This window comes from Lygodium microphyllum, chromosome 25 (genome assembly GCF_053477565.2).
Source record: "Lygodium microphyllum isolate KBCC chromosome 25, Lygodium_microphyllum_v1.1.10, whole genome shotgun sequence".
Lineage (NCBI taxonomy): Eukaryota > Viridiplantae > Streptophyta > Polypodiopsida > Schizaeales > Lygodiaceae > Lygodium > Lygodium microphyllum.
The window spans coordinates 49,203,389-49,231,274 of NC_141159.1; the positions used below are offsets into that span (position 1 = coordinate 49,203,389).

General features: G+C 42.0%; 1 protein-coding gene across 8 annotated transcripts in view; it reads left to right on the forward strand.

The window, feature by feature from the left end:
- The first annotated feature begins 2,115 nt into the window (after window positions 1-2,115).
- The window catches only part of LOC148014204 (uncharacterized), a 53,766-nt gene continuing 27,995 nt past the window's right edge, over window positions 2,116-27,886 (forward strand). For 5 of the 8 annotated variants that reach the window (XR_015688662.1, XR_015688661.1, XR_015688664.1 and 2 more), the window contains exons 1-7: window positions 2,116-4,660; window positions 4,797-4,839; window positions 17,242-17,323; window positions 17,420-17,511; window positions 17,601-17,670; window positions 21,067-21,157; window positions 21,261-21,289. Coding sequence is in view for 3 of the 8 variants with exons in the window: in XM_087666855.1 (XP_087522981.1) it covers window positions 2,765-4,660; window positions 4,797-4,839; window positions 17,242-17,323; window positions 17,420-17,511; window positions 17,601-17,670; window positions 21,067-21,157; window positions 21,261-21,289 (2,303 nt within the window). In the remaining 5 variants the exon portion in view is untranslated. The remainder of the gene's footprint in view (window positions 4,661-4,796; window positions 4,840-17,241; window positions 17,324-17,419; window positions 17,512-17,600; window positions 17,671-21,066; window positions 21,158-21,260; window positions 21,290-27,886) is intronic. The other 3 variants (XR_015688660.1, XM_087666854.1, XM_087666853.1) reach the window with 1 other exon arrangement.

Sequence of the window (27,886 nt, forward strand, 5' to 3'; positions counted from 1 at the left end):
TCTCCCTTATGTCCCTTTTGTAGGCACATAGAGGAAACTGAAAGCACCTCTTTTGGGACTGTTTGCACATTACTCTAGTGTGAAAGGAGATGAGGAGGTGAATCAGTCAAGGCAATCTTCAAAGCACCTTTGGAATGGCAATAGCTCTTTTTGCTGACTGTGTTGAAATGGACTCTGGTACGTGGAAGATCACCACTCTACTCAATGGATTGGCAGTGTAGTATGTGTGGACCAAAAGAAACCTATCGCCAAAATGATGGTTTATAATATGAGAGGCCTCTCATGCAACACACCATGCTCCTTCTTTGTGTGTGTGTGTGTGTGCGTGAGGCAAGGTTCTTTCATGCTTGTGTATTGAGTTTCCTTGAATACAACTAAGTCGAGGACCACCATTTTTCTCCCTTTTCTCTCTCTGGCATTTCTTCATCATGAGTAAAGCGTGTGGCTCATTGGCTCGAGTTGGGAAGGTTAGGGGGTAGACCCCAAAAGTTGCAAAACCTGGGGTGTATTAAAACATTCTCAATGGTGTTTTAGTACACTCCATGTGGAGAGAGAGACCTCCATATGGAATGCGCATGCAGGGGAGAAAGAGAATCTTAAACCAAATAAAATTGTATTTTTCTCTATGGATTCATACAATGTATAGATAATATGGCCTAGTCTTTTTTCTATTTGATGAATTTATTTAATACAAAAACTTATTCTTGCGCCTAAAATTTAAAATATAGCTCATTAAAAAGTTACTTTTAACTTTTTATATGATAAGAAAATAAGATATCAAAGAATTTTTAAAAACTACATTTTAAAATACAATGTACAATCATATTACTAATAATCATAATATATTTTTGGTGTGGCTTTCAAGGTTTTTTAAATAATGAAATGACATCTATATCTATAGGAAATCTTAGGGTTTCTTTTGAAACCTTTATTGATTTTGTAGGATGTCCCTATGATGCTTATGTAAGATTTTAAACTCACCTTCAATGCCCAAAACAAGCTTCAATTTTAAGGTTTGGTTAGAGTCCCTCTACACACAAACAACACCTCAATAAATGTTTGCCTTTTTTACCATTCTCATGAGCTTGCAAGGTGTAGTTTATCCAACAAGTCTTCCAATGCTCATGAGTAGAGTCCATCCTTAGAGATCTTGCTAGCCCCTTGGGCAAGCAACTCCTCCAATGCATCTCAGGCTCCCCTCTCCAAGAATATGAAGGAATCTTCACCAAAAATGGAAAAAGGAATGCCCAATGGTGAGGATAACTACCTAGAAGAGAAGGATTAAAGGGGTGTGGAAATCCTCTCCTACATACATAGTTAATGTGCTAAGATGGCGACTAATGATCAAGAAGTTGCCTTTATGTGCAAGGCTCTTTTGGGACTGTTTGCACATTACTCCAGTGTGGAAGGAGGTGAGGAGCCAATCTTCAAAGCACATTTGGAATGACAACAGCTCTTTTTGCTGACCGTGCCGAAATGGCCTCTAGTACGTGCAAGATCACCACTCTACTCAGTGGATTGGCAGTGTAGTATGTGTGGACCAAAATAAACAATTTAATATTTAGAAATGACAAGAATGGGAAACCTGATGACCGTGTAAATAAATTGAAGCTTGAGGTGATAGCTGTGTTTGGAATACTCAAGGAGAAACTTTGGCTTTACAAGTTGCTGTGTAAGAAGCTTTGTTGTAAGGAATATTGCCTCGTCGTGTTTAAATGATGCACCTCTTTTACCAATATTAATGTGAGCAAGTGCATTACAAAAAGGTGTAGTCGATCAATTTTTTTTTCAAATGAGGCACAATTTGATGTTTGGAGCTTTGTTTCTTGATTCTTGAAACATGGCAAACAATAAGTAAACTACATTCCTATGTGAAGCTCCTCTTTTTACAACTGGATACAAAAAGCTATATTAGCAACATTTAAGTAACATGTATTTGTAAAACCTTCTGAATATTGGAGAATGTCATGAAAAAAATCATTTGACCACGGGAATAGTATTTCACTCTTAGGTCGCTTGTGGGTCAGGTGGAGCTCTGGACATACCTTGCCAAGTCCATTTGACGAGGGAAACCCTTAATCAAAAACTTATAAGGATAATCTGAGTCACTCATGGGTGCATGGCAAGAAGAACTAAGTGAGCCAGAAACTAAAACTTTCAGTGTAGATCCAAGCCGCTAAATTTTCGCTGCTGCATTGTGAAGCCTGGCGCCACAGAGGAGTTCTTCTGATGTTAAAGTTGTCAGTCTGGTGGTGTTGATATTCGAGCAATTGCTTTCCTTCCTTCTTCTTCTTCTTCCTCCTCCTCCTCCTTCTGGTGTTTTTTCTTCTTGTTCTTGTTCTTGTTCTCGTTCTTCTTCTCGTGTTGTCATTGGAGCAAATTTCTTTCCTTATTCTTAGTCTTCCGAGTGTCGATGATGTCGTAGCAAATTTGTTTTCATCCATTCCAACATCAGTGTGAAGTATTTCAAGCATCGGGCCACAAATTTACAGGTATACAGGCAGGCGATGCTCGAAGTCTCGTAAGAGAATTCCCAGCAGAGTGTCAAGCACTGCGCAGTGCCAAGAATTGCTCGCAGCGGGCATGTCTTGTGCAAGCGCACATGCTCAACGATAACGGTTAGCTGAAGAGAGTTGTAAATGCTTGAGACTTGCTCCAGGTAGCTGTGAAGTTTAGGACTTTGCCTCGGTTGCCTGCAGCAAGGTCGGCATAAAATGAAAGATCCAAGAGTGGCCACAGACTGACAGTTGTAAGAAACAAGAATATGCAGGCGGAAGACAAACCTGGAGGTCCCAATCCTCCAAAGGCCATGGCACCTGTTGTCGTGGGCAGTACGCCAACCAGCCAGTCCAATCCTCCTTTGTCAAGGCGGGTTACAATACATCGGAATGCCATGCGTGCACACTACAAAGGCAAAATACCTAGCTCTATGGTGAAGCCATTGCATGCGTCTAAGGTCTCGTCTTCCTCCCAGGCCATGGGTTCTGGCACTGAAAAGGACAGCCCTAAGAAGGCATTGCATGCACCTAGGGTCTCATGTTCTCATCAGGCCATGGATTCTGGCACTAACAAGGACATCTCCACTAAGGCATTGTGTCCCTCCAGAACGTCCCATAGCCCTATGAAGGCATTGCAGGTCCCTTCTGCCTCTCAAGCCATGGATCATGGTGCTGACAAGGATAGCTCTATGGAGCAATCACAAGCTTCTAGGATCTCTACTACCTCTCAGGCAATGAATTTTGCCAGTGACAAGGATGTATCAAAAACCAAAGTTCCTGTTTCACACATTGGATCCCACAGCTCTGAAACCAGAGGTACACTCAAAGATTCAGGTTTTCAGGACAGAAGCTTGACACTTACGGTTAACCTCACAGGGATGGCTTCACAGCAGTCGGCTTTTCAAGCAAAAACAAACAGGCCCATTAAGTCATCCCATGAGGTCATGAAGGAAAGAATGAGAGATAATAGTGGTTCTTGCTTGCGTGAAGTAGATAAGAATTATTGGGAGAAAGTTGCTGATACTGGGGTTGCTACTGGTCCTCACGATGAAGGACCTCGAGTGTCGTCACATGGAACACTAGCATCTGTTTATAATGCTTCCACGGATATCTTAGCTAAGAAAAGAGATCTGGGATTTATTGGAAGTCCAACAAGCACATGGAAGAAGAGGCAGATCTGTAGCCAAGAAGCTACACCTGGGGTGTTTATTGATGTGAGAAGCTCAATGCCGAGGACACACAATGATTTGACATCAGGCCATGGAGGTACTGTGTCCAAGAATTGCAAGCAAGATTTGAAGAATTCTAACCATGACAGGCAAGGTTGTGGTAATAAAACGCAGCTTCCACCAAGGGATTCTAATGTTCCATCTAATTTCATAAATAACTACATACCATACAGACAAGCATCGTCAAGTAGGTCAGTCCCATGCCTTAAAAAGGTGCCTGATGTACCTGATAATACATTGCTGGAGGGGCTTGAGACAGGTGGTGATATTCATTTCAATAGACACAAAAACAGGGAAAAAAGAACATCAGGGGAAAGTTCGGAAGATGTCCCAACAATTGGTAGCAAAAAACCAAGAATAATTGAAAGCTGTGCCAAAAGTAAGCGTTCTACTGCAGCAGAGAGTGTGTCATTTGAGTCAAAGGTGGAGATCCATACCAGTAAACAGAAAAATTGTACAAATAGTATTCTTCATACAGATGCAAAAGGGGTCCAAATGATTGATGATAAAAGATCAATAATAACTGAAACATCTGCTGAAAGAAAGGGTTCGAATACTGTAGAGGATGTGCACAAGATATCTGGGGGCATGCCTCAAATACCGGAAACATGTAACACAACAGCTGAGGATAGAACTAGGATGCCTGGCCATTATGCTAGAGCCATATGTTCTATTGAAACAGACAATGTGCCTGAAAAGATTGTAAATGTAAGCAAAGTTATAGATACGCGTTCAAGTTTAAGAATCGCAGGTGAAGGGTCAGAGGGATCATCCTTGGATAAGTCTACAGATGCACTAGAGGACCTGAATCAGAGCTCTGCTGCAGCTCATAGTCTTGAAAAATCTTTGTTAGATGAGCTTGAAAAATCATTGGCAGAAGGAAATTGTGAAAGGGCCAGGGAAATGCTTACAGCTTGGAAAACATCATTTAAAGTATGTTGGCTACTACCTTTTTGATGCTAGTTATACCACGCCATTGTGATCTCAGATGGAGGTCTGAAATTCAAGATATATAATGCAGGACTTGTGTTGTATGCTGCATTAATCACTCTTTTTGTTTCTTAATCAGGGTGAAACACAGAAGGAAGGGGAAAGGCACTCATTTTCAAAAGGTTTTAAATAACTCAACTCTTGTGTATATTTCTTCATTGTCTATTTGCTCATTCAAGTAGCCTTTGATCAGATTTTTGCAAAATTTTTTTTTTCAGGAAAAGTATTGACGGTTACTTTATTTTGAAAAGGACCCAAGTACAACTAATAGCTTGCTGTAGTGGAATATTTAACTGTACTTTTAGCAGTCCAATGCTTTTGACAAACTAGACCTGATGAGTTTTTGAAGACAGTTTCTATAGTGGCTTGTAGGCCCCCTGAAGAAATCATCTTTCCTTATGAGCTCTGCATGCAATTCTAGACGTTCTTTATCATCTTCAGCCCTCCTGCCTCAAATTCATGATCAGATCTGCACATTAACATGCTGCTCAAGAACGGCTGCAGGATAGAATTTAGAAATGTTGGGATCAAAATTGCTAAGTTCAAAGAGCTATTGTGATGATGTATCTGCCACTTTGAGGTGCCAAATTGCCAAGAACAATTCATTATTTAACAATGGTCAATGAGCTAGACTTCTGAGTGACAGAGGAACTGAGCTGCGAAGGCACAACCACAAAAGTAGCAGTTCACTTGCTATCATGGATGAATTTGTAACGTACCCGTCTCTCGATTGTCTAGGCACATTTTTGGTGGTCCATCGAGAGACGAGTCTAAGCGACGCCGCCCGGCACTCCCATGGAATGTTATGGGGTTTGTCGCCTAGGGTTTTCCGAGTCCGCTTCGCAACGGAACGCCAACCTACTAGGATCGACTTGAAATTTGGGTTTTTAGTGAACAAGGTCTCCCGATAGCATCCTAACGTCGGATTCTGGACATCCTACTTTATGCAGAGATACTCAATCCGAAGCAGATTCATACTGGACTTGGTTCAAAGAGAATGGGAAACGAGATGGATGCGCTACTCAACCTCTTTGCCCGTAGGGCATAGCCTTATTCCGGTCCTCTAAAACAGCATAAATCAGGTTTTAACTTAATAATACCTAAAGTCGAACGATGGTAAAACGTTGTGAGAAGCCTCCTAGTTCTTTGGGACCACCCTACCATAGGATAGATCCGTCGGGGTTCTGCCCATCTGCTTCCCTTGTTAGCTTTAGTTTTCTAATTAGGTCCTATCACATTTATGTGTGACATTTAAAATCAGCTTTCTTAATTAGGCCTTTTAGGGAATAGGGTTTGTTCACGTAATTTACAGCATTGACATGAAAACAAAACAAGTAGTTCTTTTGATAAACAAGTCCCTTAATTTATCTTCAAGTTAATCTTTTTCTCCTGTCTATACAGGAGAAATTATGTATCCCTTCTGTCCAACAGAAGTGCCCGGTCCAAATCACATGGCACCATAATTTCCATCCAGTATCTAAAATAGGATCTTTCAATGCTACAGATGTTAGGCTCACGACAGTCTTCAACTTCGTCCCAGACTAGGCAAGGGGTGTCCAGAGCTCCACTAATCCCAAGTGACTTAGGAGTGAAACACGATTTCCGTGGTTGGCCTTTTCACCACTCGACTTTCGGCCTGTGAATCGAGCAGTGTCCTCTCGGGGTAATCCGCGGTGCGATCTTGGAGATGATCCATCCATGCAAACTATCATTTCTTAATTAATCCATTTAGAAATCAAGCACGAACAAGGCATTCAACCTTGATATCATTGCCCAAGAAAACATTCTTTTATTTCCATGGCAACTTGTCATTATAGACCCCTGCTATGCATTTACCATTAAGCACGAGCACTTGAAATAATAATCTAAATCACATTTCAATAATCAGCTTAATGCAAAAAGCATTTAAGACGATGTAAATTAGTCAACAAAACAATGATATTCTTTTTTAACATTGCGGGAATAGTCGCGACAACCTTTCATCGCATATTTTCTCTCCCCCTTGGGATCAGGAGCAGTTCTACGTAAGATTTACTTAACACACCCTTCTTTCGGCTAAGGCATATATAAAGGTTTCAAATACTATACAGGACCTAAGTTCTATTAATCACTTACATTGATCGTTAACCCAGCCTTCTTCCCAACAAGTACAAAATCATTGGCCTTTCCTTTGACTTAGGGTTTCCTAATCCTTGAGCTCTTCGCTTACCCTAGAGTTATTGCATCTAGCCCAACCCTGAATAGAATTGATAAACATAGTCGCTATTGGACGGGTCTCAAGGTGTCTTAATTCAATTTCTTATGATTGTTGTTTATGTTAACTACGCGTTAGAGTTTTGAGATTGAATTACCTCCAGGATAGATTGTTTACCACGTGATTTGTCAAGCGTGTAATCTCAATGTACTTTCAGTGTGGTAAAATACTTAATTATTATTTTTCAGAAAAAGAGAGTCGACAACGCTTTGGAACCTTGTATGTCGTTCATGCGATGTATGGATTTGTCGCATAGCATCTAGATGCACTTTGCAAACTCCACATTTCGAATACGTGAAATGAAATTTATTATTTTTGAAGACCTATTCTCGTGTAGCATAGTATGGCGCCTAACGTACTTCATGTGAGAATCAAAGCAAGCATTTATCAATTTGGAGATACGTTACTTACGACCGGTATCGTGGTTGGATAGGCAGTGATGTCCTCGCTCGAGGCTTTGTTGCTCATTGTGGGGTTTCCATCCGTGCGTGTCATTTTCCGCTTGGGGACCATTCTCGATCTTTGCGAGTTGCACAAGACTTTCGCACCTTATGCTCGATTAGTGGGGCTGATTGGGGAGAGAATTGAGGTCGCGAGTGGTGGATAATCTTGCGAGAGAGGTATAGGTTCCTGGCAACGGAAGAAAAAAGTTGCGTGTCGCTACCCTCTTCGAAGGGGAAAGGGAGGAGAACCTTCTTGGGGGGGGGTCTCTCTCTCTCTCTGTCACTCGCTCCCTCTCTCTCTCTCTCTTTTTACCTCTCTTCTTTCTCTCTCTCTCTCTCTCTCTCTCTCTCTCTCGGCAACAAAAAGGGGGGGCAAAGAAGTAATGTCACCTCCCCACTATACAATGGGGAGGGGGATTTTATAGGTGGTGGGGGTGTATTGTTGGGGCGAATGTGTGGAAGAGGTATGGTGGTGGTCTTTCCTCACTTACCACCTGTCATAACATGGGGATTCGAGAGGGGGGGAAAGGTAATAGGCACGTGGCCTCTCTCCATCATCGTCACTCCCTCGTCATCTCCGTTTGCCTCTTCGATGTCTCCTTCCCCTCCACATCATCACCTCCTCCCTTGATGCTATCGTCGTCGTCGTCCACTCTACATCGTTAGCTTTCTCCCTCGTCATCTTCACGTTATCTCCCCCTCCCTTCGCCAGCCGTCGGTGTTGACAGGGGGGTGTAATAATAAAAAAAATTCAAAATATTTAATTCGCTTTGGGAGGGGTTTTATGGTCCATGGGGGAAATATTACATCCTCTTCCCCTTAAAGAACTCGAGATGTCCTCATCTCGAAAGAATTGGGGATTTTGTTCTGGAACTTGTGTGGTAGGACCCGTTACACTTTCGTTGCTCACTCATAAACATATGGTCTTTTAAAACAACCACTTATTGTATTAGATATATCCAAGTCTGGATTACAAGAGAAGAGTTTATTGTAGTTACTTTTGATGGATATCTTCTAGGTTTTTCCTAAGTATCTGGTATATTCTGGATCATTGAAGCTTGTTCAATTTCATTCCTTGTAAGTTCAAGTTCTCTTTGAGTTCTGTTGGGACAATTGACGTAGTTATGTCCAATGTTGTGGCACTCGAAGCATTGGTGTTTAGGGTGCATTGGACATTCCCTTTTGAAATGACCTAACTCCTTGCAATAAAAACAACATGGAGCTTTATCACTTGCGGTCACAAGATTCCTGGTTGTCCTTGGCAGAATTTTCTTCTTTAGACCAAATTGTCCTAGGATCCTTTTAGCGGATCGAAGTGGCCTTTTATCTCGGAAACTCTGTTCCCAGATTGTCCTCTTCTTGGTTGGGGACTGAGCTCCATGGACAATCGGCTTTGCTTGTAATACTAAAGATTACTTTCAAGCTTCGACATTCTGGTAATATCTAATCTATATTAGTTGAGAATAACACTTAAGGAAAATTCATTGCAAGTTATAACTGCCATTCCTTGCAAGAGTATCTCTAATCATTTGCAAGTTCTAGGCTCAAAATTGATGCAACTTGTATTACTCGGATTAACTGTAGTTACAAGAGTAAAGTTTATTTCCATACAAGTTGTATTACATGTCGATAGAACTTCTAGGATTTCTAATCATCCTAAAAAGGTGTAGTAGGCTCTAGGTCTTTGTTTTCATTTGACTCCTCTATATATCCATAGACTGCATTTGTGTAGCTTCGTTTCCTTGGAGGCTCAATGTCTTCTGGACTTAAGTTAGGATAATCAACTCGGATGTGTCCTATCTCATTGTAGTGAAAGCATTGATGGTAGGGACATCTCCTATGGATGTGCCCTATCTCTCTGCATGTATGGCATCTCTTGCCCTGATCTCAGGAATCCTCTTTGTTACAATTGCCTGAATTAAGTTCTTAGATGATTGGCTTTGCTCAAAGTAACGCATCTTGTAAGTCCGTTGGACGTATTGCTTCAAGATGGTGGTTCAGAGGAGTGTTTAGTCCATGGTAAAACTTGGATACTTGCTGTGCAATATCCATAGGTGGTGTGTATTTTAGTAGGGTTACAAACTTCGAGTAGTAGGCTTTCAAGGTTAATTTCAACTCCTTGAGCTTGAAGAATTCATTCATCCTCAAAGTCTAGTAGGTTGGCGGGAGGTATCGTCTGCGTACAAAATCCTTCAACTGAGCCCAAGTAACAACGCTTTCAGAACACCTTGATCTTTGCACCATTGCTTCCACCATATCCGAGCCTGGCCAACTAGTTTCAATTTGGCTATCATTCCTTGATTGGTAGCAACAATTCTTGTCTATCGGCTCAATCTATATCTTCGCCTTTGCTGTGACGTCTATCCCTTTTCCGCCAAACTCAGGTGCCTTAATTTACTTGAGAAGGAATTTCTTCTCTTACATGTTAGCATTCGTGGGTACAAAAGGTGCCTGATAGTCAAGCCATACCACTTAGGTTATTTTGTTTAGGATATGCCTACGAACCATACATTAATCAGTCACGCAACATTGTGAAGTTTTGCTCTAATACCAACTGTAATGTACTCACGTCGCGGTTGTCCAGGTACGTTTTTAGCGGTCCATCGAGTGAGAAGTCTAAGTGATGCCGCTTGGCACTCCCATGGAATGTTACGGGGTTTGTCGCTAGGGTTTCTAGAGTCTGCCTTGCAACGTAACACCTGTGGCCGAGGGAATCCACTAGGATCGACTTAAAATTTGGGTTTCTAGTGGACAAGGTCTCCTGACAGTATCCTAGCGTCGGATTTTGAACATCATACTTTACGCAAAGATACCCAATCTAAAGTAGATCCATACCGCACTTGGTTCAAAGAGAATGGGAAACGAGAGGAAGACACTACTCAACCTCTCTGCCCGTAGGACATAGCCCCATTCTGGTTCCCTAAAACACCATAAATCGGGTTCTAACTTAATAATACCTAAAGTTGAACGACGATAAAAGCTTGTGAGAAGCCTCCTAGTTCTTTGGGACCACCTTGCCATAGGACAAATCCGTCGGAGTTCTGCCCACCTACTTTAGAACATTTCCTTACTTACTTATGGGTGCTGGGCTGCAAAGTCGCAAAACATGGAATAAATTCTCGGTGTTCGAGGTTATGTTTATGACTGCAATGCGTGCTTCGGATTATCGACAGAGGCTAGGTATGATGAATATCCTAGACCGCATCTACAGTCCTTCACCCTTGTACGTGGAACAGAGATGGATGGGTGAATTAGGAATATATTACATAGCAGCCCACTGGCTTGCATACCTTCAGACCAACTTGAAGAGAATCAAGTGGATGGAGGATTTAAAGATCGTGAAGCTTTAGTTTTTTAATTAAGTCCTATCACATTTATGTGTGACATTCAAAAGCAGATTCCTTAATTAGGCCTTTTAGGAAATAGGGTTCGTTCGTGTAATTTACAGCACTGACACGAAAACAACACAAGCAGTCCTTTTGACAAACAAGTCTCTTAACTTATCTTCAAGTTAATCTTTGTCTCTTGCCTATACAAGAGAAATTATGTATCCCTTCTGTCCAACAGAAGTACTTGGTCCAAATCACATGGCACCATAAGTTCCATCCAATATCTAGAATAGGATCTTTCAACGCCACAAATGTTGGGTTCACGGCAGTCTTCAACTCCGTTCCGGACTAGGCAAGGGGTGTCCAGAGCTCCACTGATCCCAAGCGACTTAGGAGTGAAAACACAATTTTCGTGGTTGGCCTTTTCACTACTCGATCTTTGGCTCGTGAATCGAGCAGTGCCCTCTCGGGGTAATCCGTGGTGCGATCTTGGAGATAATCCACCCGTGCAAACTATCCTTCCTTAATTAATCCATTTAGGAATCAAACATGAACAAGGCATTCAACTTTGATATCATTGCCCAAGAAAACATTCATTTATTTCCATGGCAACTTGTCATCACAGACCCCTGCCATGCATTTACCATCAAGCACAAGCACTTGGAATAATCATCCAAATCACATCCCGACAATTAGTTTAATGCAAAAAGCGTTTAAGACGATGTTAAATTAGCAACATAACAATGATATCCTTTTCTAACATTACGGGAATAGTTGCAATAACTTTCCATCATATATTCACTCTCCCCCTTGGGATTAGGAGCGGTTCTACGTAAGATTTACTCAACACACCCTTCTTTCAGCTAAGGCATATGTTAAGGTTTCAAACACTATACAGGACCTAAGTTCTATTAATCACTTACATTGATCGTTAACCGAGCCTTTTTCCCCCAACAAGTATAAAAGTATCGGTTTTTCCTTTGACTTAGGGTTTCCTAATCCTTGAGCTCTTCGCTTGCTCTAGAGTTGTTGCATCTAGCCCAACCCCGAATAGGATTGATAAACATAGTCGCTATTGGACGGGTCTCAAGGTGTCTTAATTCAATTCCTTATGATGGTTGTTTATGTTAACTACGCGTTAGAGTTTCGAGATTGAATTACCTCCAAGATAGATTACTTACCACGTGATCTGTCAAGTGTGCAAGCTCAATGTACTTTCAGTGTGGTAAAATACTTAATTTTTATTTTTCCAGAAAAAGAGAGTCGACAACACCTTGGAACCTTGTATGTCGTTCATGCTACGTATGGATTTGTCGCATAGCATCTAGATGCACTTTGCAAACTCCACCTTTCGAATACGTGAAATGAAATTTATCCTTTGTGAAGACCTATTCTCGTGTAGCATAGTATGGGGCCTAACGTACTTCATGCGAGAATCAAAGCAAGCATTTATCAATTTGGAGATACGTTACTTATGATCGGTACCATGGTTCGTTGTGGGGTTTCCATCCGCGCGCATCATTTTTCGCTTGGGGGCCATCCTCGATCTTTGCGAGTCGCAAAAGACTTTTGCACCTTATGTCCGATTAGTGGGGCCGATTGGGGAGAGAATTGAGGATGCGAGTGGTGGATAATCTCGCGAGATAGGTATAGGTTTGCGGCAACAAGGGGAAAAAGATGCGTGTGGCCACCCTCTTCGGAGGGGAAAGGGAGGAGAACCTTCTTGGGGGGCGGTTCTCTCTCTTTCTCTCTCTCACTCCCTCTCATTCCCTCTCTCTCCCTCTCTCTCTCCCTCTTCTTCTTCTTCTTCTCTTCTTACCTCTTCTTTCTTTCTCTCTCTCTCTCTCTCTCTCTCTCTCCTCTCTCCTTCTTCTTCTTCTTCTTACCTCTCTTCTTCCTCTCTCTCTCTCTCTCTTTCTTCCTCTTCTTCTTCTTTCCTCTCTTCTCCCTCTCTCTCTCGGTAGCAAAAAGGAGGGGCAAAGAAGTAATTTCGCCTCCCCACTATACGATTGGGGGGGGGGGGGGGGGATTTTATAGGTGGTGGGGGTGTATTATTGAGGGGAATGTGTGGAAGAGGTGTGGTGGCGGTCTTTCCCCACCCACCACCTGTCATAAGCATGGCAACTCGAGAGGGGGGGAAAGGTAATAGGCCCGTGGTCTCTCTCCATCATCGTCATCTGCTTCTTCTTCTCCCTCATTGTCATCTCCGTCTGCCTCTTCGATGTCTCCTTCCCCTCCACGTCATCACCTCCTCCCTTGATGCTATCGTCGCCGTCGTTCACTCTACATCGTTAGCTTTCTCCCTCGTCATCTTCACGTTATCTCCCCCTCCCTCCGCCAGCTATCGACGTTGACAGGGGGAGGTGTAATAATAATTTTTATTTGAAATATTTAATTCGTTTTGGGGGGTGTTTTATGGTCCGCGGGGGAAATATCATAGAATTTTAGGATGTCCTTAGGTAGGCATGCCTAATTTGCGTGGACGTGGTTAATTTTCCTTCTTATCTTTGGTAGCCCCTTCCATTGGTTTTGAGATCTATTGGTCTAGGTTTTGGTGGAGTCTCGTTTGGCCTCCCGTAAGAGAAGTAGAGCTTACATGCTTTGGGATATTGAAAAACCTTGGCCCAATAAAATTCATCTTGAGGCACTAGGTGTGATACCTTGGTTTTTGAGCTAAAATGGGGGACTTTTGTAGGACATTGTCTTGATGTGGCCGATTGGGCCATTTTGTTTACGAATGTGATTGTGTTCTTGAGGTTTTGCATTGTTGTTCAGATCCTGAAATGGATATGTAGGAGTGTGAACCCTAGGACGTGTCTTTGCAACAATGTGTTTCTCCCTCTATGCCTCTTGGTTTGCATGGAAGTGGAAATAAAGATTCACTTAACGTTGGGCTTGAGGTTGAGTTGCATCTTGCCTGTCAAGAACATGTGTCTAAGCATGCTTCTTAGGTTATTGTGATTAAAGGCCATGCTTGACAACAATCTTGTTCAATTCTTGTGCATCCAAATTCTGATAATGTTAACTCAAGACCTTTCAATAGGGAAGAGATTTTACTCTAAATTTCAATCATCTCATGTGCTTGCTAGTTGGAGTGGTTGATAAAGATGCTTCAAATCTTGCATTGAGGTTTGCTGCTCTTGGGAGGTCGTTGTCCTCTTGGGATGCTTTGTGTAGAGTGTATCCAACAACAACAATTCTTTTTCCATGCATTGATTGCTTGTTTGCAAAGGGTGCATCTTATGGATGTGATCTGTGATGAAATGGAGAGATTTCAGGTTGCTAAATTGTGGATGCGCAATGGAAAGCAGTGATTTAGTAGTTTTTCCCCTCTTTGTCCATCATGAGGATTGCCTTATGGAATGTTAAAGGGGTTTTGTTGAGCAATAAGCAGTACAAATTATGTAGGATTGGTTTTGCTAGTAATTGAGATGTTTTTCGTGTGTTGGAGCATAACCAACACTCATTGACTAGTTCCACCTACCGCTATAAGGGTTTTATGGTGTTCTTTAGTGGCCAAGTTCTTCATGAATTTGGAGTTATGTTGGCTTTTAATCTTTGTTGCAGCCATCATTGGTTTGTTAGGATATTTGGAGCAAATTCCTGGTTGGGAGATTATGTTTGAGGGGGAGATTCTATGGTTGGGGGGTGCATATGCACCTAATACAACCCGAGATCGCCATCAGCTTTGGGAAGATTTGTAGTGCCTTTCTATGGCCCATCAGGGGCTTGTTATGGATGACTTTAATGTTTGTGTGTCTATAGACTAGGCAACTTCGCCTCACTTTGTTGTGGATGCTCTTGAGCGTCAAGCTTGGAATGCTTTGGCAGCCTTGTCATTGAAACGAGACATGTGGCCTTGGCTCCATCCTTAGTTTGGATTTATATACTGATCTCTTCAGCATTTGGATACTCGGGCCAGACTAGATAGGATGTACATTTGCCAAGCTGATTCCTTTCTTTAGTAGAGGTTGACATGTAGGTGGAGGGACAACATGTTCTTTTTGATCATTATCCCTTGGTTTTGGAAATGACTTAATGATGACAGATGGATGCCTTCAAGGCTCTGTTGGCTCGTTTGCCTTTGGCTTTTAAGCAATCTTTTTTGTTGCAGTTTTTGGGGTGCGTGTAACAATTGATTTCTACCTTTAGCACATAGGTTATGTTCAAGGCCATCAATGCACACTCCATTTTTAGGGATAATGCACATGCTTTGTCCCAATAATATGGTATCTAGCACACATTTGGCTTTTGAGCTGATTTGCAGCATTTGCAATCATTGTTGGAACATTTGGTGTCTATGCAATAGGCAAGCGATACCTCTAATGACTTGGTCAATGTTTTGAATGGTTGAAATGCAAAGTCCAAGCTCTTCAAAAGGAGGAATATACTAAATATAAATTGTTGGTCCATTTGGAGGCTTTGCATGATAATAATTGTTAGACCCATCATTTTTTTACTCATTTATATCAAAAACATGCTTGGGAGAGCATTGTGTGTTTGATGAATGTGTAGAGTGGTAAGGTTATTGAGGCTGCAACTATTGTTCAGATGTGCCTCTAGTACTAAACATGTTTTGTTGGGTTGATGTGAGATTCTTTTTAATGCTATTCATTTTGCTCGTTGATACATTTGTGACTTGGTTTGAAATTAGGTTAACCTTGAATGGGCAGATTTGGTGGAGTGGATATTACTGAGACTGAGTTGGAGGGTGTGCTGTTTCACTTACCACCTAGGAAAAGCCTTGGTTGGGATGGCCTCCCTAGTGAGCTGTTTTCATCCCATTTTGAACTAAGGACCAAGTGACTCACCTTTGTTAATATGTGTGGAGATCTAGCTTGATGCTTTGGATTGGAAGATTGCCTTATTTGTTTGCTACCCAAGGGTTCTTTCCCACATATCTGAAATAGTGAAGACCCATTTCTGTAATGGGTTCCTTGTGAAAAATCTTTCCCAAAATCATTGCCAACAGATTGTAGAAAGTGTTTTCATAGTTGATTCATCCACGCTAGTATGGTTTTATTAAGGGATGGAACATCATGTATCATATTTTGAGTGTCCAAATGGGGATTGATTATACCAAAGCCTCTAGCCAATAGGTTGTTATGATCCGGCTAGATATTGAAAAGGCTTTTGATCATGTTAGTTGGTTTTTTCTATAGCAATTGATGTCTACCATGGGTTTTGGGCCTTGCATGACTTCTCTTATGGATATCATCAATCGGGATGATGTGGCACGTGTTGCGCTTAACCCCCAGGGGAGGGGGGTCACAAATGAGATTGCCTTGTCTCATTCTTTTCATCATCAAGGATGGCCTCTTTAGTCCTTTATTGTTTGCATTGGTCACTCACCCAATGCTCTCTTTGTTGGATAGGTTGGAAAATGATGGGGAGATGGTTGGGCCGACTCTTCCTAGTGGTGCTCAACTTTTGGGTCAAACCTTGATAGACGTTTTCTCATGTTTCTTAAGGCTGACCGGACCAATATCAATAGTGCAATGGCTATTTGGAGTCCATTGTTCAGCTTCAGGGATTCATATCAATGCTTAGAAGTTTACATCGAAATCTTGGCAAGGAGCAGTTGTTTCTAAAGGTGTAATTGTTGAGCTAAAAGCCTAAAACAACCATTACATGCTGAATTAGCCTCTTGAACAACCCCAAAAATGCTTAATTAATGAAAAACCCTAAAACGGGGAGTAGTTCGAGAGAGTTAAAATGGGGAGAGGTTCAAGGTCCTGAAACTTTCTATAAATAGGTAGGTTACCCTCCATTCAACCTAATCTCGTTTTTGCAGGTTTCATGTGATCTAGCTTCGCTACCCACATCTTGTTCGCGGAGGACATATTAGCCGAGGTTGCCCGATATTGTCTCCATCCATCCAGCACCTGTTTCCAGCCTCCATCGTGCAATCTACATCAATTTCTGTTGCATTTGTTGATCAGCCACATCATCTACAGCTGGCGACCTGTTGAACTGCTGCGTTTGTGATCTGCCGTTGCAGTACAAACTGCCACATCATCATACATGCGGTTTCACTATTGTTAGTCTGCCACATCATCATACCTGCGTTTTTACTGCTGTCAGCCTGCCATATCATGGTCAGCCTGCTGTGTTTGCAGTTTTCTCTCACCTCTGATTGTCCGACACTGATCCGGTATCACCCTTGCTGCGTTTGCTGCTGTTAAACATCTTGGAGGTTGCCTATTATATGGTCCTCCTCATTGAAGGAATTTAAAATCTTTCTCACATTACCTCCTTGTTGCATGGTACACAGCTGGCCTAATTTAGTCCTGTTTGTAGAGATGCTGTTGCTGTTGGTTGGAGGTTTAGAGTAAAATTCTCCCTTAAGAAGGATAGTTTTGTTTTTCCTTGCATTACACAATGACTGTCATTTGGTTGTACATGTTCTATGTGTGTAGTTTTAGTGGCATGCCTTTAAAAAGCTTTTTATACTTGCATTCTGGGAAATTGAATCTGCTGTTATTATGTTTTATCCAGAAGGAAATGAGTATAAAATGCTGCTGGACATTCCTGGGAAAAGAAAGGGTCTTATTGTTAGTCCTGATATAAGCAGGGGCTTGTAAGTGATCTATCCTGCTTAGAAGATTGCGTTACTGAGTAGTTGGATGGTGCTTTTAAGTCTGTCTCTGCATCATAAGTCTTGTTTTGCAAATAGGGAAAAGCTGCCAATATCATGTGTAAATGAATACAATGCAGAAGTTTTACCGGAGGATTTTTTGTACATAACAAGCTCAGTCATTTCAGCAGGTATTGTATGGTGAGGTTTCAATTTTTGGGCACTCCTGTTTGCATTATGGCTCTTTTTCTGTTAGCTAATTGGCTTGTTCTTTTTGTAGCTGCCCATGTTGACATATCCTTCAGTAGAATTGGAGACCTTCACTGCAGTTGCTTTGGTGACTGTTTAGAGTAAGAGTTCTTTCTTCTTCTTTGTTCATAGATATAGCATGATCGAACTTTGGAATTTCCAGCACTAGCTGGAATAAAAACAAAACTTAAACAAGAGAGTGCATGTGGTGTACTGACCTTGTTGTTTGAGCTTGCATGAGCCTTTAATATGTTGCATTACACTTGTAGTTGCCTTTTTATGCATGTAAGTCTTATTATGATCTACACAGTTTGTATAGAGAGATCATAGAAAAAGCCAAACTTCGGAATAATCCACAAAATAGTTATTCTTTAAAGTTCTTGCAAGTAGAATATATCTATCCATGCAAGTTGTCTTGTGCTGGTCTGTTACTCAAAGAGGAGCTTCAAATGAAGAACTTGTGATGTGCTTAAGATGTTGAATGTGTGCCATGATCCTCTTGTGTTCCAAGATGAGATTACAAAGGAAGTCACATGTGGATCTTTTCAAACCCTTACTGTAGCAATGAATTAGGCCTTGGCCCTGATCTGCGGAGGTTTTAAAATGGTTGCAGGTTGGCTTTGGAGAACTATAGTAATTGAGAAACTGGGCTTAGCCTTATCTTAGATATTCTTCTCCATTATTCAGACACACTCATTAGCTTTATCTACTTGCATTCATTGGCTGTTCAACATTGGGCTTTCTATGTATTGTAAACGATATGAAAATTGTTGGACTTGTTTTAACCATGGATCTATTTTTGAAAGCTGAGTATGACCCACCTGGCACTTGCTCTTTGCAAGCGAGAGTAGAAGACACATTCTCTGCAAGTGTGGACATTGGACATAAGATCATGCAAGTGGTGTGACCTCTGGAGGATTTGGACGAGAGCTGCAAGGACTGGCTGAACATGCTAGGCAGGTGGACGGCAAGGTAGTTAGACAGGTTGTGCTTCTCTTATGATCCTCAACTGTGCCACAGGAGGCTCTGGATTTGCAAATTTATAGGCTGCCATTGCTGGCTTGTGGACACAATTTATTCTCCAGCCTTTGATCTTCCCGCCCGTCCACATTAATACAAATGTTGATCTGTTGGTGTGAAACTAATAACTATGCAGCTTTGTCTCAAATAGGGTTTTGCTGCTGTTCACCTCTTTTCTTTTCCAGTTCAGCGACCCCATGGACTGGAGAGAGCATTAATCTTCTTCCATCTAGATTTTAAAACATTGGCCAATGTGGGATTGCTCTGAGGTCTAATTGCACCATCAGAGCAAATTACGCATTATCATTCTTCATCCTTGTATCTTCCCAATACAACTGTCAGTTGTGTTTGCTCTAAAACTATGCAGATAATAAATGCTTGAATGACTATGAATTGACTACCTTTAAAGCAAGCAAGTAAATACTACCTTTTCTGGGTTGTGGTTAACTAAATAAATAAATAAAGTAATATAGTAAAGTAATATAGTAATATGGGTACTTTGTTCAATAAATAAAGTAATATAGTAATATGGGTACTTTGCTGGAGGGTTGTGGTTAACTACCCAGAATTAGCCTTAAACTCAATCTCACACTATCAGCTAAATTCATTTGGCTCTCCTACAGCCCCAAAACTGATTTTTAAATGAAGTTAATTTAAATGGGAAGCTTAAGAGTTTCAGTAGAATGGCTGAAAAAAGTTCTATAAAGGTTTGCTTGACCATTACTTCCATCCTTGATCCATCATGATCATGCCCTGATCAACCTGCATTTGATATTGGTCCCCATTTCTGTCATTATTGCCACATCCTGCTGCCCTCTTGCCCAGCCTTACTACATCAGTGATAATGGGGGACCAAGCAGAATGGGCAGAACTAGATGGGAAGGGGGCTAGTCTCAAGTGAGGCGTCGTCCGAGAGGTGCTAAAAGTAAGGGCGGGGGCAGGGAATAGTGGAAGTATTTGTACACTAAAGCAAGAGGTCCATGTGGTTCCAGTTTAGAGGATGCAGATTCAATGAGTGTATGTAGAGTTCCGGGGGCAGGATCTCCAAGTAATAGGCGCTGATCCATGCTACTTGCTAGAGAGGATTGCACTCCACCCTTGCCATTGCGAATTGCTATGCCAAGTGCTCAATCCTCTCATTGTGCCAGCTAGCAGCATCCTGGAGATAGTAGATGCACATCATGTGCTTGGACGATAGGGCCTCTGATTATGTTAGTTGCCCTTTTCAGTTGCTCCACTTCAACACGTAGTTTGATATCATGCTCCACCTCTTTTGTCTCTTTGTGCTAAGCCTTGGCCTCTTCTAGCTCTGTGCATTGGTCTTTTCCCTCCTTGAACTTCTTCTACACGTCGTGCTTCTTTTGGATTATGCCAGGATCTCAGCAAATGTTCAGGCTTGGGTGTGGGCTCTTAGTGTGGCAGTGACTGTGACTGGGGCCACAGGTTAGAAGAAATAACACCCCGTTGCATTGTCTGATCCAAGTTTTTCCAAACCAATTATGGGATATTCTTTTTTAAGTACTCAAACTTTGCATGTTGCATTAGTCAACAATTGGCGATGATCATTTTAGAGCACTTGAACTTGCTCTAGAGCCTTGTCACACTATTGCTCAAGGGCCTTGTAGTGCTCCATGAGCAAAAGCCATTTGGAATCATGAGAGAAAGTCTCGGTTCGTGAAGTTGAAGAAGTCTTGGGCACAGCTTCCTTGGAGAGATTCATCATCAGTGATGGGACTACCACTTTGCCAAGCTCTGCAGGCATACCTTGGGGGCTTGACCTGTTGCTATCTCTGGTGATGTCATCATCAGCTTGGCGACATCATTCAGCCTGCTGTTATGGTTTCTGCTGCTGTGTTTTGCTGTCCTGTACCTCCTACTTTGAACAATTGCATCTGGATTGTTGACTTAGCTGTTTAGGCCTTTTGTCATTTAGAGGACTGCTGCATTTTGGTGATTTTCTGCACTCCTTAGCCTCAAAAACATCATCCTCACATTTGGCACTGGGTAATGGTGGTCAGCTGCGTTCGGAATCTGTTCTGGAGGATTACACTCTCTTTCAGCATCCCTCACCCCGCTCATAGTGATACTCTTAAGCTCACCTGTTAGTTGTGTGTTGTTGACACTCTATTTTTTCTCTACAAACTCTAGTGTTTCTTCACAAGTTTTACTTAGGAGCTGATGACTGAGAATAGAGAATATAAGTCAGCCGTGCTATTTTAGTTTGACAACTGTTTTCTATTTGTATCAAAATGTATCAATATAAGTTTTTTGGTTATGATTTCTGATGAATTTTAGTGAGTGGTTTGGCCTGTGTGTTTTGTATGATAAGCTAAAGGACTCATAAATGCTGTGTGAATCACTAGATCATCAGAATGTGCCCTTGAGTCTCTGTTTAGCAAGTAAGTAAAAGGTGAGTGTTTAGCATGATGAAAAGTAGTTTGGAAATAAAGGGACTCAAAAATGTTGTGAATTACCAGATCATCAGAAGCCTGCAGATGTACAGATTCTACGCGCGGGGAGTATGCATACAGTGAGGAAGGTCTCCTTATTCATAGGCTGGCTACAAGTGTATGATCCTCAGAGCTTTCCTTGTTTTGTTTAATCAAAGCTTTTGATGCTATAATTAAAAGTAATAATTGGGAACTGACCCACTTTTGAATCTCATTCGCAGATTCAGTTTAGATATGCAACTGAAAATGGGTATGTACCTCAGTTGTCTCGAATTGTTTATTTTGACCTGCTGTATGCTTGATCTACTTTGCTCGTGCTATTACAAGCAATATTACCTTGCTATCGCTGAAGTCACCTTATCCTTTCTTTATTGTCATTCCAATGACAATATGCTGTTGTTCACTCTCATTATAGATTGGTTGAATGTCAATGTGCTATTTCCATTTTTGCCTAATTTTCACTGTCAGTGAAGTTTTGTTTTTGCTTTAAATACCTGTGGTAGTATAATTTACTGCAAACTTTACTTGGTCCTCCATTGTAGTCTATATGGTTGTGTTCTGCTTTTGCAATTGACCCTTTTTGGTGTGACAAACCAGCCCCCAGATCCCTGGTTGGATTGCTCTGGTGAGAGCCGATCCATCACCTGTTCTCCCCATAGGTCCTCTTGACTTGATCCATGCAGGCTTCAAGAGTTGCAACAATGGAATATCCAATTGGATTCTCAAGGGCAGCAATGCGAATCACCCTCCACATCATGCACATAAGAGCACTGGAGAACACGAGAGCACAAGAGCACAAGGGAATGCAAAAGAGGTCGCAAGGGCTCATCTTGAGGGCAAAGATCTCTATTCACCATGCGGGACTATATATAAGTCCAAGCGGCTCCCCTTCCTAGCAAGCATGAATGACGTTGACAATTGATGAGCTGACTTCCACGTGTGCCGCTGCCATGACTTGCTGCCTGACACCATTCATCCACCTCTTGTGCACAACCCCAACCCCCCACCCTTTTTGCCTTGATACCCACACCCTATAGGTGCTGCACTCTGCACTCTGCACTCTGCCTGCACCCCCCAACTTGACATGCCCACTGCCCACACTTGTCTTCCCACACCTGGCAGGAATTGCCACCTGCTGCTTACGCCCCCTAAAAAGAAATGCTTGACTATAGAATACAAACACATTGTATGATGAACACGCTGACTAATAAAGAAACATAGTCAAGGTTAGGGGTAAACACATAGACAATGAACACAGAAGATGAATAAATCTGAATAATGAATAAATATAATAGTCAATGCAACAAACACTATGTAGGGTGAATATTGAACATTAAGTGTAGGTTTTTAATCAATGCTCGTCCTATTGAGTAATATATGTCCCTAGGTGAGAATAAAAGGGATGGTTAGACCCAATACAACACAAGACGATCAAGCTATCCCAACCACCACTAGGCGTCCATGATGAAGGAAATTTATGGGGAGCATGTGGAGAGTCAAAAAAGGTAAGATGGAAGCAAAAGAAGATTGCCCTAGGAGAGTGCCATATGAGCTGCTTTGAATATGGTGGATTAAAAGTTGACCACTCGACCAAAAAGGGATAAATGCGCATGGATGTATGTTTACCATTTACAAGAATAGAACACCAATGCATGGTGTAATGCAAAGGGCAATGCAAATCAACAAGCTCATGCAAAATGTTATGCAATGGTGCCACTTGGACATTGCCCTCACAAGGAAATTGTTCACTTGCCAAAGCATCCTTTTACAATCAGTCATCTGGAGGATGTGTATAAGCATACAATGTACCAAAAGTAATTGTTTATGAAGCAAAAATGAATCAAAATCTTGCTATCCTCAGAGAAGAAGGCCGCTCCCTCTCAATGTGGAAGGGAAAACCAAAGGGAATCACCCTCTCCCCATCAATCTGAAGAAGTAGGGGAGATTGCACTCATGTTGATCTTGGATAAAAGATATTGAAGAATTAGATGGTTGATCGGCTTGGTAAAATATTTGCAAAATTGTCAGATGAAGGTTCAAACTCTAGGCGGATGATGTCTAGCTCAACCTGCTCTCTGGTGAAGTGGTAGTGGATATCGTGCTATACACAAACTGGCCAAATGTTACCCCAAGCCAAATGGGATGGGCTAGCATTTGAAATCCTTGACCAATTTCTTGAATTTCAGCTTTTGATTTCAGTATACGATGCCTTTATTTGTTGGCATGGGTCCCAAGGTGGTTGCTTAAGGCTAATTTCTACAGAGAATTAGGGTTTAGAGAACTCTCACTACTATCCACCAAATCTGACTGAGAAAACCTTCAATTGGCTGAGAAATACTGAGATACTTGGAGGAGAGGGTGGAGAAGGTGAGAGAATCCTGAGAAGAGAGAAGTTCAGAGTTTCCAAGCAGGAAATGCTTCAAAACTGATTGCTGCCATGTCTAATCTGCATTTAATGCAATTGCTTGCTGCTTGGAGCCTAGAAAATGCGTCACTAGCCTCCTAATGCTATTGCTAGCCCTTGGGAAGCACAATTTTGCTGTCGCTGGCCTCCAATGGCCGATTTTTGCTCCAAAATCAGATTAGTAGCACCTTCTCTCTCTCTCTCTCTCTCTCTCTCTCTCTCTCTCTCTCCCACCCAAGCTACATGCACTGAATGAGGCTCTCCTAACCCCAAACAGCCTTCTCTCCCATTGCACGGGCATTTTTGCCAAGTGGTAGTCTTCTAATCTCATTATTTAGCAAATTTCAACCAATTAATTAAGTATCAAAATTCATTAACTCTGAAAATTAATTTCAGCCATTTTGACCCTATCGAAAAGTACTTGTATCTATTCACAATTTAATTGGCTAGGCCACTTGCAATTCCAAATGGCCCCCAGTCTTAGTTGACCCTTAGATAGGTACAAATTAATTAATTAGTTGCCTAGTCCGTAGTGTCACCACTGACACTTATTGGCCAATTAATTGTCGTAGGGCCAAAACTAATACCAATTGACATCCAAGACCCAACTAGTATAACTTGTCACAACTTTTGTCTTCGACAGTCTCTGCCTTCTCGAGGTCCTTGGCTTGTTACCATGAAATAATTGTCAGAAGTGGAGTAGCAATGGAAGTGCAAACATATGCTGTAATAAACTGCTAAAACACAAGACAAAAGAGAAAGGGAAAGAAAGAACACTGAAGAACACAATACATATGAGAACTCAGATGTATGCTCGGAAAATGGAATCCATATATCAGACACGAGACTGTTGCATACAACAATGAGTCACTGGCTGCGTGGGCACCGGCACCAACTCCTCTCTCCATGGGACCTCCAAGTGGTGAATTGAACTAACTGAGGAGGAGCCTAGAATATATATAGGCATGAATAATGCCATAAAATATGTTAGGTCAGCCAACATTTAATGTTGGCTGATTGGCAGTAATAAATGCCACAATAGCATAAAATGCTATACACTTAAAGGCCTAAAATAACTACATAAAGTGCCCAGCCATAATACATGCTCAGACTCACACATGAGCTGACATACTCTGCTAACACCCTCTCACAGATCATGGGTGATCTGATACAATACAATGGTACAATGAGAATGAATTAGAAACCATACAACATAGAACCACCAAGTAGAACCATGGATACTCAAGCAGTGGGTGATCAAGCCACCACCAAGGTGCCTCAGAGAGAACCTGATGTCGATGTCGATCGTACAAGCTCCTGAAGCTAGAGAAGATCATAGCAGTTCTCAATGTTTGTCAACAATGCCTTTGATGTAGCACACATGACCATCTTGTCACCAATGCTGCAATGCATAAATGACCATGAATTCCCCTCCTTTGGCTAGACCGCCAAAGTGTCCCCTCATTGAGCTTCGGATGAAAGCCACCCGCTCTCTGTCAAAGAACCAGTCCATCATGAACCTGGATGTCAATCCTAGCTCCAAGATTTGTACTTTCCAGACTGTGGTTGATGCATCAGGGATGTCCCTCGCTGGATCCTATGCATTTGTATAGAAATATAGATGAGGCGCGGCTGCCCCATCTCACCACGCTCTCACACTCCCTCTTTGGCACTGGAGAGTTGTAAGGGATGATCTCATCACCACCACTAGAAAGCAGTTGAGGAAGGGGCCACCAAGCCCTTCCCACGATCCAAAGAAGAGGATCCCTTTTGTGCCTTGGACTTCGTCTTGGCCGGAGGATTTGAGTTGGAATCTGAGGCTGATGATGACTCGTTAGAGGAGTCTGCATCCCGCTTCGTCTTCTGCTCCTTTTTCTTCCTAGAAGCCACTAACTCTTTGCAATTCTTCCGTAAACGACCCTTCTTGCCACAGTGGTAATACAAGGCCTTTGACTTCTTCATCTTCGAACCCCTCTCTGAAGCTGCAAAGAGCCTCACCTGAACCTCCATAATGCAATGGAAGTCGCCCTTGTAGTCGCAAAGTCGCCTCATGCTCAAGCAACATCGAGGATATATGAAGAAAATTGACAGGAGTCGTAGTTGTCTGCACTCGTAAAGCATTCGCCGCTCCATCAAACTTCTAAGGAAGCTTGTAGAGTACCGTACCAACAAGATGTGCCTTTGATAGGGCAAGACTGCATAGTGGGAAGCTGGTCCTGGATTTGGGTAACTCGAAGTAGGAATGATTGGATTGTATCTTTGGTTTCAAATTTCAGTTGTTGGAGCTGGCCATAGAGAGTAACGGCCCTCATGGTGGAAGGAGCCTCGTACATCAACTGCAACTTCGACCATACATCTGAAGCTGTGTTGTAGAAGGTGACTGTCGGTAGGACTTCTTTGAAAATACACCGAAGTAAGGCCGAATAAGCACGGGCATCATCCGAATCCCATGTAAGCACTGCTTTCTCATGGTTGTCTTCATCAAAATCGGTTGGAACAGGAGAAGGTTGTTAAGGACGTGCAATAGCTCCGCCAACCACGTACCATAATCGCTTCTGGATAAACCAGGCCTTCATCACCGTAGTCCACGTGTAATAATTAGGTCCATGGAGCTTGTCATCAATGGATGTGCATGGAGGAGCCATCTGTAGAGGATTTAGAAGAGAAGTGGAAAAAAGATGGTATTTGGAGAGGAAACACAGCCAAAGCACGAGCATAGACTGCAAAACCAAGAGTTCACATACAATATAACCCAAAATCTGACCAAAAGAAGACAAATGCTGCTGCTGCTGCTGCAAAAAAAAAACAGTCAAAAACTGCCAAAAACAGCAAAAATGGCCTGAAGGTACAATCGCCCAGCCAGGAAGGAGTCAGGAACACTAAAATGCAGGCTGCGTATTGCCACGAATAGGCTGAAAAACTGTCACAGCAGCCTGAAAACTGAAAACGCAGGCAACAGAGGGGCTGTAGACAGCAGGAGATGGCAAAGTTGTAGAAAACGCAGGTAAAAAGTCGCCTATATGGAGCAGCAGTCACCTGATCAGCAAGGGTGAAAACAGTCATGAAATTAGCAAGAAAACACAGCAAGAGCACAAATCCTGAAATCTGATACCATGTTAGAAGTGGAGCAGCAATGGAAGCATAAACATATGTTGTAATAAACTGCTGAAACACAAGACAAAAGAGAAAGGGAAAGAAACAACACTGAAGAACACAATACAGATGTGAACTCAGATGTATGCTCGGGAAATGGAATCCATATATCAGACATGAGACTGTCACATATAATAGTGAGTCACTGGCTATGTGGGCACTGGCACCAGCTCCTCTCTCCACGGGATCTCCAGGTGGTGAACTGAACTAATTGAGGAGGAGGAGCCCAGAATATATATAGGCATGAATAATGCCATAAAATATGTCAGTTGACCAGCATTTAATGTTGGCCGACTGGCAGCAATAAATGCCACAATAGTATAAAATGCAACACACTAAAAATGCCTAAAATAACTACATAAAGTGCCCAGCCATAATACATGCTCAGACTCACACATGAGCTGACATACTCTGCTAACAATAACTGCTATGTGCATCACATGTGCCTTACAACATTGCACATTTGATTATTAAATTAAGCAAATGTTACTGGCAAGAGCAAAGCGTCTCAAAAATTTCACATACCCGTGATAGACCTCCCCCTTGAAATCCTTGCAATGTCTTTGATTGCATTGCAATGTGCCAAAAGAAAAGTAAACTACACTGGAATTTCCATAATGCATCAGTCACAACATTGGCCACAGTTGTGAGCAAATGCAAGTTGTAGGAGAGAGAAAGACTAAGAACGTAGGAAAAACCAGCAGCAGCAGTTAGCATGCTGAAATCAGCTCCGAATAGTGTGTGGTAGGTTGGAAACAGGCGCTAGACTGTTGTAGACAACAATGGCCAGCTTGGACCGCAATGTCCTCTGCGTCCAGGGTGTGGGCAGCAAGTTGAAATACCTGAAATTTGCAAAAACGAGATTAAGGCTGAATAGAGGGCAGCATACCTATTTATAGAAAGTTTGGGCCCTCTCAAGTGGGTTTGTGCTTATGGGATACAGATACTCTCTAGGAACGTATTTCTCTTTAAATAAACAAGGTTTCTTTCATAATTAAGCATGGTTTGGGGCTGTTTAAGTGAAGCTGATGCATTTTTAGCTCAACGCCCCCTCTCAAGGCCAAGAATGGTGCCATGAGAAGTAGACTAGCCAAGCCCTTAAAAAAAAAAAAACTTTTATCCCAATGCATTCATGAGTGGGAGTTCATTGGAAGGCTGCAATGAGGATTTTGCGGTTCTTGAGGGGGACCCCAGATCTAGGTATTTATTATCTAGCAAGTATAGAAGATTCAGCTTTTGTTCTATAGTGCTGCACGAATTCAGATTGGGTTGGAGACGTTGACCACAAGA